At 37.6% G+C, this 13,134-nt stretch overlaps 1 protein-coding gene across 4 annotated transcripts in view; it reads left to right on the forward strand.

The window, feature by feature from the left end:
- SAMD9 (sterile alpha motif domain containing 9) overlaps positions 1 to 7,099 on the forward strand; it is a 49,809-nt gene extending 42,710 nt beyond the window's left edge. For all 4 annotated transcript variants that reach the window (XM_082633010.1, XM_082633011.1, XM_082633009.1 and 1 more), the window contains one exon: positions 1,033 to 7,099. In XM_082633010.1, the coding sequence (XP_082489136.1) occupies positions 1,041 to 5,789 (4,749 nt within the window). In that variant the 5' untranslated portion in view covers positions 1,033 to 1,040 and the 3' untranslated portion in view covers positions 5,790 to 7,099. The remainder of the gene's footprint in view (positions 1 to 1,032) is intronic.
- Positions 7,100 to 13,134: the final 6,035 nt, after the last annotated feature.

The following is a 13,134-nucleotide window of genomic DNA, read 5'->3' on the forward strand; positions in this document are numbered from 1 at the left end:
AATTAAGATACACAACAAAAAACGGGGGGAAAGAGCTGGGTAACACACTTTGGATAAGGTACAAGAGGGGTGGAAGGATCTCATTACCTGAGTTATACAAGTTTATATATCCTCTCTCTCCCTCTCTGCAGTATCAGCATTCTCCACTGATTGTGTGATTTTGAGAACCAGAGTTGAGGTCTGTCCAAGGGGGATCAACAGATACAAGACACCTGTGTCAGTGACATACACTTGCTCCAATCAGAGAGATGCAGAGGGGCATATATGCCTGACCACAGCTCTAACTCATCAGTTAGCCTGATAAGCTACTCTGTATTTTATTTATGTCTTTTAATTAGAGTATATAAAGGATCAGAATGGGTGTCAACAGTAGGTGGACCAATTAAGATGTCAAAAATATAAAGTGCTTCAAGTGTGCCTCATGAATATTTAATATCTATTTGGCCATTCTTTCTCTTCCTAACTATGTTTAATGTTCATATGCTCTATTTACTTTATCTATGTCTATCATAACATGTTTCACAAACTACTTGCTTCTATACCTTGTTTCATATATCCTCCTCATATCATAATCCTTCTCTCTTTAGTTTCATATAGGCTCCTTTGTTTTTCTTATTTTCTATAGCAGAATTGAATATTTATAAACAATAGAGCTAACACACATTATAGAAAACAACCATTAAGAAGGATGAAACATCTCTCTATATATATATATATTGACTGGAAGCATCCCCAAGATACAGTTAGTGAATAAAGCAAAGCAAAGAGAATTGAGTATAGTATGTTGCCATTTGAATGGAAAAATACTACCAAATACAAATGCATTTGTATTTGGTAGTATTTCTCTGAAAGGATATAGAAGAAACTGATAATGGTAATTTCCTCTCAGGAGGGTAATTAGATGGAATATATATCCTTTTGAGCGTTTTCAGTTTTATAAGACATGTACATATTGTCTATTGAAAAATTAACTGATTATTTTTAAAATTTACTTATAAAAATACTAAATAATTTTTCTTTTTCTATAAATAGGTATCAGAATGGCAGCACAACTTAACTTACCAGATAATACAGATGAATGGACAAAAGAGGATGTAAATCGGTGGTTAGAAAGTCATAAAATTGACCAAAAACACAGGGAAATTTTGACCGCACAAGATGTGAATGGCGCAAACTTGAAGTACTTAACTAAAGATCACCTTGTTGCTATGGGCATAACATTTGGACCAGCTATCCAAATAGAACATCTCTTCAAAGAGTTCCTGGAAACATCCTCTGGAGATCCTTTTCAGACAAGTAAGAGGGGGAAAGGCAGTAAAAATGTTCCTAAAAAACAGGAGAAAAATGGAGAAACTTCAAAGCAAAAACAAAAGGAGAAAGAGAAATCAGACATGGTTAATGACTGTACAATAAGCACAGTTACTAAAGGTTCTAAGTCACTAAAAAATGAGTTCATGAACGATGAAATAGATGACACGAAGGAAGAGCAGCCATCCGTAGAACTGACATGTGTATCGTACCCTTTTGATGAATTCAGTGATCCATATCGTTACAAATTAAATTTTAATCTACAGCCTGAAACAGGACCACTCAATCTCATTGATCCAATACATGAATTCAAAAGCTTCACGAATACAGAAACAGCCACAGAAGAGGATGTTAAGATGAAATTTAGCAATGAAGTTTTCCGGTTTGCTTCAGCTTGTATGAATTCACGTACCAATGGCACCATTCATTTTGGAGTCAAGGACAAACCCCATGGAAAAATTGTTGGTGTGGAAGTCACCACTGTCACCAAGGAAGCCCTCATTGACCACTTCAATCTGATGATCCACCAATATTTTGAAGACCATCAGGTCCAAAAAGCAAAGAATTGCATTCGAGAGCCAAGATTTGTAGAAGTTTTAATGCCAAATAGTACTCCATCTGACAGATTTGTTATTGAAGTGGATGTTGTTCCAAAATATTCTGAATGTGAACATGATTATTTCCAGATTAAAATGCAAAATTACAGCAAGAAGACATGGACACAAAGTCCAAAATTCTCAGTCTTTGTGCGCGATGGGGCCAGTTCTAAGGACATCATGAAAAATAATGCATATTTCACATCATTTAAATTAGATTTAAAAAGACTGGCAGAATCTAGGAAAGAAGCAGAAGAAAAATGCAGAGTAAAAACAAATAAAAAAGAGAGTGAGGGACCAAAGCTTGTTAATCTGTTGACAGGAAATCAGGATTTGTTAGATAATTCCTACTATGAATGGTACATTCTTGTAATAAATAAATGCCATCCAACTCAAATAAAACACTTAGATTTCCTAAAGGAAATTAAATGGTTTGCTGTGTTGGAGTTTGATCCTGAATCTGTGAGCAATGGTGTGGTCAGAGCTTACAAAGAAACCCGAGTAGCAAACCTTCACTTCCCAAGTTTATATGTGGAAGGGAAAACCACAGATGAGAAGATTACTAGTCTGAATCTTTATCAACAACTCAGCTGGATTTTCTGCAATGGCAGGTTAGACCTTGACAGTGAAAAATATAAACCCTTAGATCCAAGTTCCTGGCAAAGAGAAAAAGCGTCTGAAGTCAGGAAACTGATTTCATTTCTTACACATGAAGACATAATGCCAAGAGGGAAGTTTTTGGTGGTATTTCTATTACTCTCCCCTGTGGATGACCCAAGAGACCCCCTCATTGAGACCTTCTGTGCTTTCTACCAAGATCTCAAAGGAATGGAAAATATATTGTGTATTTGCACACATTCACACATATGTCAGAGATGGAAAGATCTACTTGAAGCAAGATTAACAAAACAGCAAGATGAATTATCAAGCCAATGTGTTTCTGCTTTAAGTCTTGAAGAGATAAATGGAACTATTCTTAAGCTAAAATCTGTGACTCAATCTTCAAAGAGATTTTTACCATCTATTGGTTCATCTACTGTCCTTCTGAAAAAAGAAGAAGATATCATGACTGCTCTGGAAATTCTCTGTGAAAATGAGTGTGAAGGTACACTCTTAGAGAAGGACAAAAAAAAATTACTTCAACTCAAAGCATCAAAAGAGGAAGACTTCTATCGAGGTGGCAAAGTATCATGGTGGAACTTCTACTTTTCTTCTGAAAACTATTCTTCCTCTTTTGTCAAAAGGGATAAATATGAAAGACTTGAAGAAATGATTCAAAACTGGGCAGATTCTTCTAAGCCAACATGTGTCAAAATTATTCATCTGTTTCATCATCCAGGCTGTGGTGGGACTACCTTGGCCATGCATGTTCTCTGGGAACTAAGGAAGAAATTCAGATGTGCTGTGCTGAAAAATAAGACAGTGGATTTTTCTGAAATTGGAGAACAAGTGACTAATTTAATAACCTATGGGACAAAAAATAATCAGGAATACTTACCTGTACTACTGCTTGTTGATGATTTTGAAGAACAAGATAATGTCTATCTTCTGCGGGCCTCTATTCAAACAGCTGTAGCTAATAGGTATATTCGATATGAGAGGCCTCTAGTGATCATCCTAAATTGCAGGAGATCACAGAATCCTGAAAAAAGTGCAAAGATCTCAGACAGTATTGCCCTAATACAACAACTATCTCCCAAAGAACAGAGAGCTTTTGAGCTTAAACTGAAAGAAATTGAAGAGCAACATAAAAACTTTAAAGATTTTTATTCCTTCATGATTATGAAAACCAACTTTGATAAAAAGTACATAGAAAATGTGGTCAGGAATATTCTGAAAGGACAAAACATTTCCACCAAGGAAGCAAAGCTCTTTTCTTTTCTGGCTCTTCTTAATTCATATGTGCATGATACCACCATTTCACTATCACAGTGTGAAAAGTTCTTAGGAATCACAAACAAGAAAGCTTTCTGGGGAACAGAAAAGCTTGAAGACAAGATGGGCACCTACTCTACAATTCTAATAAAAACAGAGGTGGTGGAATGTGGGAACTACTGTGGCGTACGCACTATTCACCCTTTGATTGCCATTCGCTCACTGGAAGAATTGAAGATAAGCTATGACTTAGATAAAAGTCAAATTATGCTGGATATGCTAACAGAAAATGTGTTCTATGAAACTGGTATAGGAAAAAGCAAATTTTTAGAAGACATGCAAACACTGCTGCTCACAAGACAGCGCAACGAACATGAAGGTGAAACGGGAACTTTGTTTTCCCCATTCATTGAAGCATTACATAGAGATGAAGGGAATGTGGCAGCTAAAAATGTATTACTTGAAGGTATTCATCGGTTCAACCCAAATGCATTCATTTGCCAAGCCTTGACAAGACATTTCTACATTAAAGAGAAGGATTTTAACAGTGCTCTACATTGGGCAAATAAAGCAAAAAAGATAGAACCTGACAATTCTTATATCTCAGATACACTGGGTCAAGTGTACAAAAGTAAAATTAGATGGTGGTTAGAGGATAATGGAAGAAACAGGAACATTTCAGTTGATGATCTATCTGATCTTTTGGATTTAGCAGTGCATGCCTCAAATGCATTCAAAGAATCTCAACAGCAAAGTGAGGATAGACAGTATGAAGCAAAGGAAAGGTTTTATCAGAAGTCGAAAAGGCGGTATGATACTTACAATATAGCTGGGTATCAAGGGGAGATAGAAGTTGGGCTCTACACAATCCAGATTCTCCAGCTCATTCCTTTTTTTGACAATAAAAGTGAACTATCTAAAAGAGATATGATCAATTTTATATCAGGAAGTAATGATATTCCTGGAGATCCAAGCAATGAATTTAAAGTAGTCCTCAAGAACTTTATTCCTTATCTAACCAATTTGAAATTTTCTTTGAAAAAGTCCTTTGATTTTTTTGATGATTACTTTGTCCTTCTAAAACCCAGGAACAATATTAAGCAAAATGAAGAGGCCAAAACTCGGAAAAAGGTGGCTGGATATTTTAAGAAGTATGCAGATATATTCGGTCCCTCAGAGGAATCACAGAACAAAGATCTTGGACCAAAGCTTAGTTTGCCACTTCAAGTAGAGCTGTATCGGAAAAGCCTAGAAGTTCTAAAAGCAGACAAGTTTTCTGGGCTCTTGGAATATCTTATCAAAACTCAAGAAGATGCTATACACACCATGGAAGATATAATTAACAAATATACTTTTCTCTTTGAGCAGTGCACTGTCAGAATCCTGCCAAGGGAAAAGCAAAATTTCATCTTGGCCAACATCATTCTCTACTGTATTAAACCTACCTCCAAAATAGTGAAGCCAATTAAAAAACTGAAAGATCAGCTTCGAGAAGTCTTGCAACAAGTAGGAATGACTTATCAATTTCCAGAACCTTATTTCCTAGCTTCCCTGTTATTCTGGCCAGGAAACCAACAACTAGATCAAGATTCTAAACAAATGGAAAAGTATGCTTGGTCACTGGAAAATTCTTTCAGGGGGCAATATAAGCATATGTATCGTACAAAGCAACCAATTGCATATTTCTTTCTTGGGAAAGGTAACAATATGAACAGACTTGTTCACAAAGGAAAAATCGATCAATGTTTTAGAAAGATAGCTGATAATTCCTTGTGGCAGAGTGGAGATGTATGGAAGGAGGAAAAAGTCCGAGAACTTTTGCTTCGGTTAAAGGGAAGAGCTGAAAATAATTGTTTATACATAGAATATGGAATAAATGAAAAAGTCACAATACCCATCACACCTGCTTTTTGGGGTCAACTTAGAAGTGGTAGAAGCATAGAAAAAGTATCTTTTTACCTGGGGTTTTCCTTTGGAGGCCCACTTGCTTATGACATTGAGGTTATTTAAGAGTTTGATCTTCTCCCTCCAGGAATGTGGACGCAAAAGCACTTAATTTTTTTAGACCCAAGATCTGTACTTTAAATTGGCAAATTTATAGATACAGCCTCTGACTTTTCAGCCCTGTACATACAGTATTTATGTTTCCTCTTAAGCATGTTGTGAGTCCCAAATAGACTGTGGTGGAAAAGGAAGGAATGAGAGATGTGGAAACTATCAAATATCTACCTTGGCTTGGACAACACCATCGAGGGCAAAATAAGGAGCTATGGATGGAATTAGGAGTGGTGAATGTAATCATTCAGCCACACAGAATCCCACCACTTCCCTCAATTAACCAACAAAGGCATGGATTGAGGAAGACTGTCTACTTTCTTCTTAAATGTGAAAAATTTTCAGAATTGAAAAACGATAGTTATGGTACCAAGACATTACAATATCTGGGAAACCGTTTCACAAAAACAGGTGAAAACTCTCAACATAAACATTTATTCCTACCAGGCAGACCAGAAAGGTACCATGTACTTGGCACTGAAGGGTCTTTCAAAGGAGAGGACCAACCAGTTCTCTGAAGGTCATACCCATAGAGGTCTGCAGATCTTACCAAAGTAAGTAGGCTGGAGAATTAGGCTTCCTTTTCATGCAGTAGCAGGCAGTTGAGCAAAAATGAATTTTGTTTCTACAGCTGATAAACTCATAGACCTCCAAACAAACAAAAGTACACCAAAATTCCAAAGCTAATGAATAAAAAGGACTCTTGTGAAAAGACTAATGAGTCTCCAATCCAGGGGATCCCAGTGTTCTAGCATGTATACATATAACCTATGCACAGCTAGTGAGAGGTAATCAAAATGTAATTTTTCCTAATATAATTATGGATTTGGGAAATCATCAGTGGTTGCTAAAGCTGATAAAGAACTATAACAGATGAATCAAACTGTCCTAAATCCTGATCAATATTAACATTGCTGAGAGAGAACCAGACATCATGGGCCTGGAAGTCCTGTAGGAGTGCACACAACACCTGTGAGACAGTCTCACCAAATAATTGAAACTGAATCTGATCAAGCCTCTGGATCTTACTTCCAATTTAAAGGAAATACAGACGTTGGATATGCTTCAAAGTAATTCTGTGTATGGGGTATGGGGAAGGTGAAAGGAGGGTAGATGGGCAGTATAGTTGCAACAAGATTCAACAGGAGTTAACAATTGCTGCATTATGAGGACATGGGAGTTCATCAGACTCTTCTCTCTTCTTTGGACTGTGCTTTTGAAGTTTTCTGTTATAAAATATTTATAAAAACAAAAGAAACAAGAAATGCTATTTGTTTTGTCTTTACAATCCCATTCAAATATTTTCACTGGAGGAGGTTTTTCCTTTGCTCCTGCATGAAATTTCAGCTTCATAACTTACCAATTCACTCTTGGCATAAAAAAATCCTCTGCTCAAACACAGTCTCAGTTTAGAGATGAGAATGTCCAGTTGCATTGTTTTCTCTGGAGCCACTTCCCACTCTGCTCCAAGTTTCGTTCTACTCTAAAGAGAACGGTCTCTGTTGGAGTCCTCTTACCTTCCCAGGTGATCCTTTTGAACTCAAATTAAACCAGCTTAGGCAGATGTTCTCTCCCCCATGATCTACCTGGGGTGCATGAGAAACACTAATGGATGTCTGTTCTACCATTGGTAGGGAGTGCAGCTAACGTCCAGTCTTGGGAACAACATGCCTCATAAAGTCAAGAGGATGCATCAAGCACTCCACGTGGTCCTCTTGAAGCCACCCTCTCTCTAGGCTCAGGATGAGGTTCTTGTGGTGGTTGGGAGAACTTTCACCAAAAGAACCTCTTCATAAACCCTCTCTTCCTCAATGCCAGCAGTGGGCAAACTACAGCTTGTAGACCAAATGCAGCCTGTCTTTTACTTTTAAATACAGTTTTATTGGAACACAGCCACGCTCATTTTTGTAAGTATTGGCTTTGGCTGCTTTTTCATTGCAACAGAGTTGAGTAGTTGCAACAGAGACCATACAGCCCACAAACCTAAAATATTTACCATCTGGCTCTTTACAGGAAAAGGTTGCCAACCCCTGCTCTATGCTGTCAATGCTTTTATGTCTTTATTGTAGGTCAATTGTTTCTTGGACATTTACTTTGAAAATACACATTTTGGTGTATCGCCTAACTTTGGTATCTGATTTCTATCGCTTTAGGGCCAAAGTTAAAATTTAACAACATTTTTGTCTCACTGAATCTGTTTTTCACAGATAAATCTGAGTATTCTTCAGGCAGGGGCTCTGTCTGTATGCCTTACTTGTCCACCCTCAGAAAGTCAGGGCCCCAGGCCAGCCCCATGCTACTGCCTCTCCCTGTTTTGGACTTGGGAGGTGGCCCTGCCAGTGCATCTCTCCCTTGCAAGAAACTCTAGACCATCTCTGGAGAGCAAATGGCTATGATGGGGTGAGGTGGGGTGGGGGCTTGTAATGATGTGCCAACACATCTGCTTTTTAGGCTGCTATTTACTGAGGTGGCTTTGGTGGACCCTCCCTTGCAGCTGCAGTAACTCATGGGTCCTTATCGAGGTGGTGGTCTTGGGGTAGAATCCCTCTTTTATTTTACCACTTGATACAAAACATTTATTTTTGACTAGGCCTGTGGCTTCCATTAGCAATATATTTCCTTCCCCTAATATGCAGATACTGGCTTTATTTGCTCAGTTTTGTGAGTGCTTTGGAAGTTAGATGATTGTATAACTCAAGAAGATCACTATCACTTTTTTATCTTGCTCAAAATAATAATGATGATAATCATCATCATCATCATCATCCAAGCCCACTTTACCAAGGAACAGCAGAGTAATAAGTGTGTCAGTTTTTCTTTTGCAAATAAAACATAGCTGAACTACACTGGAAAAATTTGACAAGCATATTGATTTATCATAATTCTCTTTATTTAGCTTTATATTTTCCTTAGGTCCATGGAATTTGGTCTTGAAAAATAGAAATTTGGAATGTAAGATTTAAATATTAATAATTTACTATTCATAAGCCAGCAGTTCTCAGCTGAACAGAATTCCCCGAGAGGTCTTTCCAAATTGCCTATTCTGTCTCCCAATTCAGATAGAGCCTACCTAGAGTGAGAAGGCATCAGATATTTTTTTAACTTGAGAATCATTGATTAGGTCATTGTAATACAAAAGTTTCACAACTCAGTGTTCAAAAGGAAATGTTAATCAACACTCTCAAAACGAATGGTGACCAGAACAAATGAGCTTTGGAAACTGCATGGGATTCTGCTTCTGGCTATTTGGAATGTGGATTAGCAAAGAAAACTCGCCAAAAGTAATCCCAAAGGGAAGTTCACTTTTGTATAGACTAAGTTATTTCTCTTAAAAAATTTTATTTTCCCACTTTTTTTTTTTCCGGTACGCGGGCCTCTCACTGTTGTGGCCTCTCCCACTGCAGAGCACAGGCTCCGGACGCGCAGGCTCAGCGTCCATGGCTCACGGGCCCAGCTGCTCCGCGGCATGTGGGATCTTCCCGGACCGGGGCACGAATCCGTGTCCCCTGCATCGGCAGGCAGACTCTCAACCACTGCACCACCAGGGAAGCCCCTCACTTATTTTTATATTTCTTGCTCCTTCAAAGGTCTTCCTGCTGCACAACTTAAAACATACTAGAAAAGAGTTCATATGCACTGAAATATTTATAGATTTTTCACCTTCTCTACTGTCAAGAAGCCCAGCTCTAATTAAAGTATGTGTACTATAATTCTCTGTTCTTTTCTGTATTTTTAAAACTTAAATATGTATGTATACCATCATCATAACGTTGTAGACGAGTTTCCAATTCCAAGGCAGGCTTTATAGCCTGAGAGTCCTATGTCACCACTGAATACATTCCAAGTAAGTAAAAAATTGCATCTTCTTTCATTAGTGGAAGGAGACAATTGTTCAGTTTGAAATCCAGAAATATACCCTTTAGTGAAATGCTATCATCATCTCATCCTTGTTGCCGAAAATATAGTTTAAGCCCGTATTTTAGTGATTTACTTAAGATGTGTGTCACTTGGCTAGGGCAAGGTACCCAGATATTTGGCCACCCACATATTATATCAAACAGCCATCTAGATGTTGCTGTGAAGGTAATTTTTTTAGATAAATAAATTTATTTATTTATTTTTATTTTTTTTATTTTTTGGCTGTGTTGGGTCTTTGTTGCTGCGCGCAGGCTTTCTCTAGTTGCGGTGAGCGGGGGCCACTCTTCATTGCGGTGTGTGGGCTTCTCACTGTGGTGGCTTCTCTTGTTGTGGAGCACGGGCTCTAGGCACGCGGGCCTCAGTAACTGCGGCACATGGGCTCAGTAGTTGTGGCACACAGGCTTAGTTGCTCTGCAGCATGTGGGATCTCCCCCGGACCAGGGATCGAACCCATGTCCCCTGCATTGGCAGGCAGATTCTTAACCACTGCGCCATCAGGGAAGTTCCAAAGGCATTTTTTTTAAAAGATAATGTTAACATTTAAATCAGTAGACTTTGAGTAAAGCAGCTTGTCCTCCATAATGTGGGTGAGCCTCATCCAATCAGTTGGAGGTCTTAAGAAAGAAAAGACTGAAGTCTTCCAAGGAAGAAGAAATTCTAGAGAGGCTGCCTTCAGACTCCAGCTGCAACATACATGCACACACACACAATAAGTGAGTGTAGAGTGTGTGTGTATACATCTCTCTATATATATATACATCCTATTGGTTCTGTTTCTCTGGAGAACTGACTATCACAGTCCTTAAACCAAAAATCAGCCATCAGGAGTCTCAGATATCCCAGAAACCAGCCTTCCTTAGTATTCTTGCTTTGATAAATCATTGGCTGCAAGAAGCCCATGGAATTTGCCTTGGTTCAAATGCAAGAATGGATTTCAAAGCCCAGCAGCAAAGGCCCTTGGTCAGTTAAGCTCCCTACGGTTAGTGATCTGCAAAGTGCATTCCCATGGCTATCACAAACACCAAACTCAAATGAAACAAAATTAAAGCAGTTCCAAGTCCTAGATAAAAACAGATCCCATTTACTAAACTAAGACAATCTGATTTCTGAATGTCTACACAAAGAGATGTTTCCAAATATAAATATCTGTAGAGAAAGCTCCAAGTGAGCTAAGTGTTTAAAAATAATTTAGCATTAATTCAAAATCATGATACAGAAAAAAAAGCATTATAGCTAGTTTATTGGATAAGAAAGAAGTTGATCTGCACATAGTTCAGATTCACTGGCCCATGGTAATGACTAGATATAGGATGAGAGGAATCATAAAACAAGGAAAATTAGCCATTCACAGAAATGGGCTGTTTACTTCATTCTGTTAGTGTGTTTCATTCAGCATTATATTCTGCGATCTGAAGTAGGGCTTTAGGATTTCATTGGTTCTTTGAACAAATCCAAACACAGGATCAGCAATAGAAAAATGATAAACAAAAAGGTAGCAATAATGTTCTTTTAATTTATTTTAGCCTACATTAAATATGGCATCAATAGTTCAGGTATCTTTAGAGTTAGAAAATCTGTTGCAGTTTACGTTCTCCTGAAAGCAGACTCAGACACGTTTTACTGATGTGACCAGTCCCCGAGTCTTCAGAGTGTTTATCTCCCATCCTCTGGGGCACTTGTTTCTTATCAAACCTTCTAATGTACTGGCCAGCTTGTGCTCATCTGACCTGATTAGCATGATGTTGTCAACATAAGGGATCACAGTGATGTTCAGCAGGATGTCCAGATATGTGCAACTGATATCATGACAGAGGGACCAAGAGTTTATGTAGTCCTTGGGCAAAACTATTGACTGTATACTGCTGTCCATTTCTGATCCTTTTTTCTGATAGGGCTAGAATATAAGGCATTGGTTAAAGCAGTGCCCTCATACCATGTGCCTGAGATCATTCTAATCTTCTCTAGGAAAGATACCACAACTGTCAATGAAATTGCAATTAGGGCTACTATTTGGTTGAGTTTCTGGTAATTTATTGTCTAGAGAGGAGGTCTTATCAACTTCAAATAATAAGCGATGCACATTCTTGGACTATAATGCAAGGAAGTCTGAAGTGGATAATAAAAATAACTAAATAGAAGCACCCTTATATATTTGGAAATTTAAAATCAAACCAAAAAACTTATAAGCTAAAAAAAAGGAAATTTTAAAGCACTTATAACTGAATAAAAATTAAAACATTACATTTCAAAACTTGAGAGATGAGGCAAAAGTGTTGCATGGAGAGAAATGTATGGCCTTAATTGCTTATTCCAGACAATAAAACATAATGAAAATCAATTAGGTATAAACTTAGGAAATTAAAAAAATAGAATATCTCAAAGAAAAATTTTAAATATATTACAATAAAGATAAAAGCAGAAATTAATGATATAAAAAGAAAACAGAAGAGCTCAATAAGCCAAAAACTGGCTTTTTGAAACAAACTAACAAAATACACAAACTTCTGGTATGATTGATCATAAAATAATTAAAGAAAAAGAAACATAATTACAGATAAAGCTAAAAATACAGATTTCAGCTTTTATGAAGATGGAGTAGGTACATTTTCCCCTATTCTTTTCACTAAGTACAAAAGATGTCAAAAGATGGCTTTTAAAGGTAGAGAATGGAAGGTAAAGTAGCTAGGGACCTAGAGATAAAAAGAAACAGCATGATGCAGGGTGTTATCAGCACCAAATGGGAAACCAGAACTCTCACCCTTGTTCAGTAGTAATGCCCCACTCAGGTGTTAATGGAAATCAAGTGGGAAAGCTGGATTTTTATCCCCAACTGGGAGGAACAAGGCAAAGGGCACCGCCATTTTCCCTGACAGAGTGATGTCACAAAAGCCAATTAAAACAGAAGCTTTAAATAAGATTTAGATCCTCATAACAGAGTACCCAAAATGTACAGGTTTCAATAAAAAAAAGTCACTCATCATACCAAGAACCAAAAAAATAAAACCTCAAAATGAATGAAAAAATACAATTGATTGATGCCAACACCAAGATGCCAGAGAGAATCAAATTCTCTAACAAAGACTTTAAAACATAGTAAAAGTGCTTCAGTGAGGAACTGTGAAGGCACTTGAAACAAATGAAAAAAGTTTCAGCAAACAGATTCAGCAAACAAATAGAAGATGTAGAGAATAACCATATGGAAATTTGAGAACTAAAAACACAATAGTTAAAATAGGCAACACAAAGGATTGACTCAACAGAATTCAGGGGACAGAGGAAAGAATTAGTGAACTTGAAGATAGAATAATAGAAATCACCAGTCTGGGGCTTCCCTGGTGGCACAGTGGTTAAGAATCTGCCTGCCAATGCAGAGGACACGGGT

This window comes from Mesoplodon mirus, assembly GCF_964341445.2.
Source record: "Mesoplodon mirus genome assembly, chromosome: 9".
NCBI lineage: Eukaryota > Metazoa > Chordata > Mammalia > Artiodactyla > Ziphiidae > Mesoplodon > Mesoplodon mirus.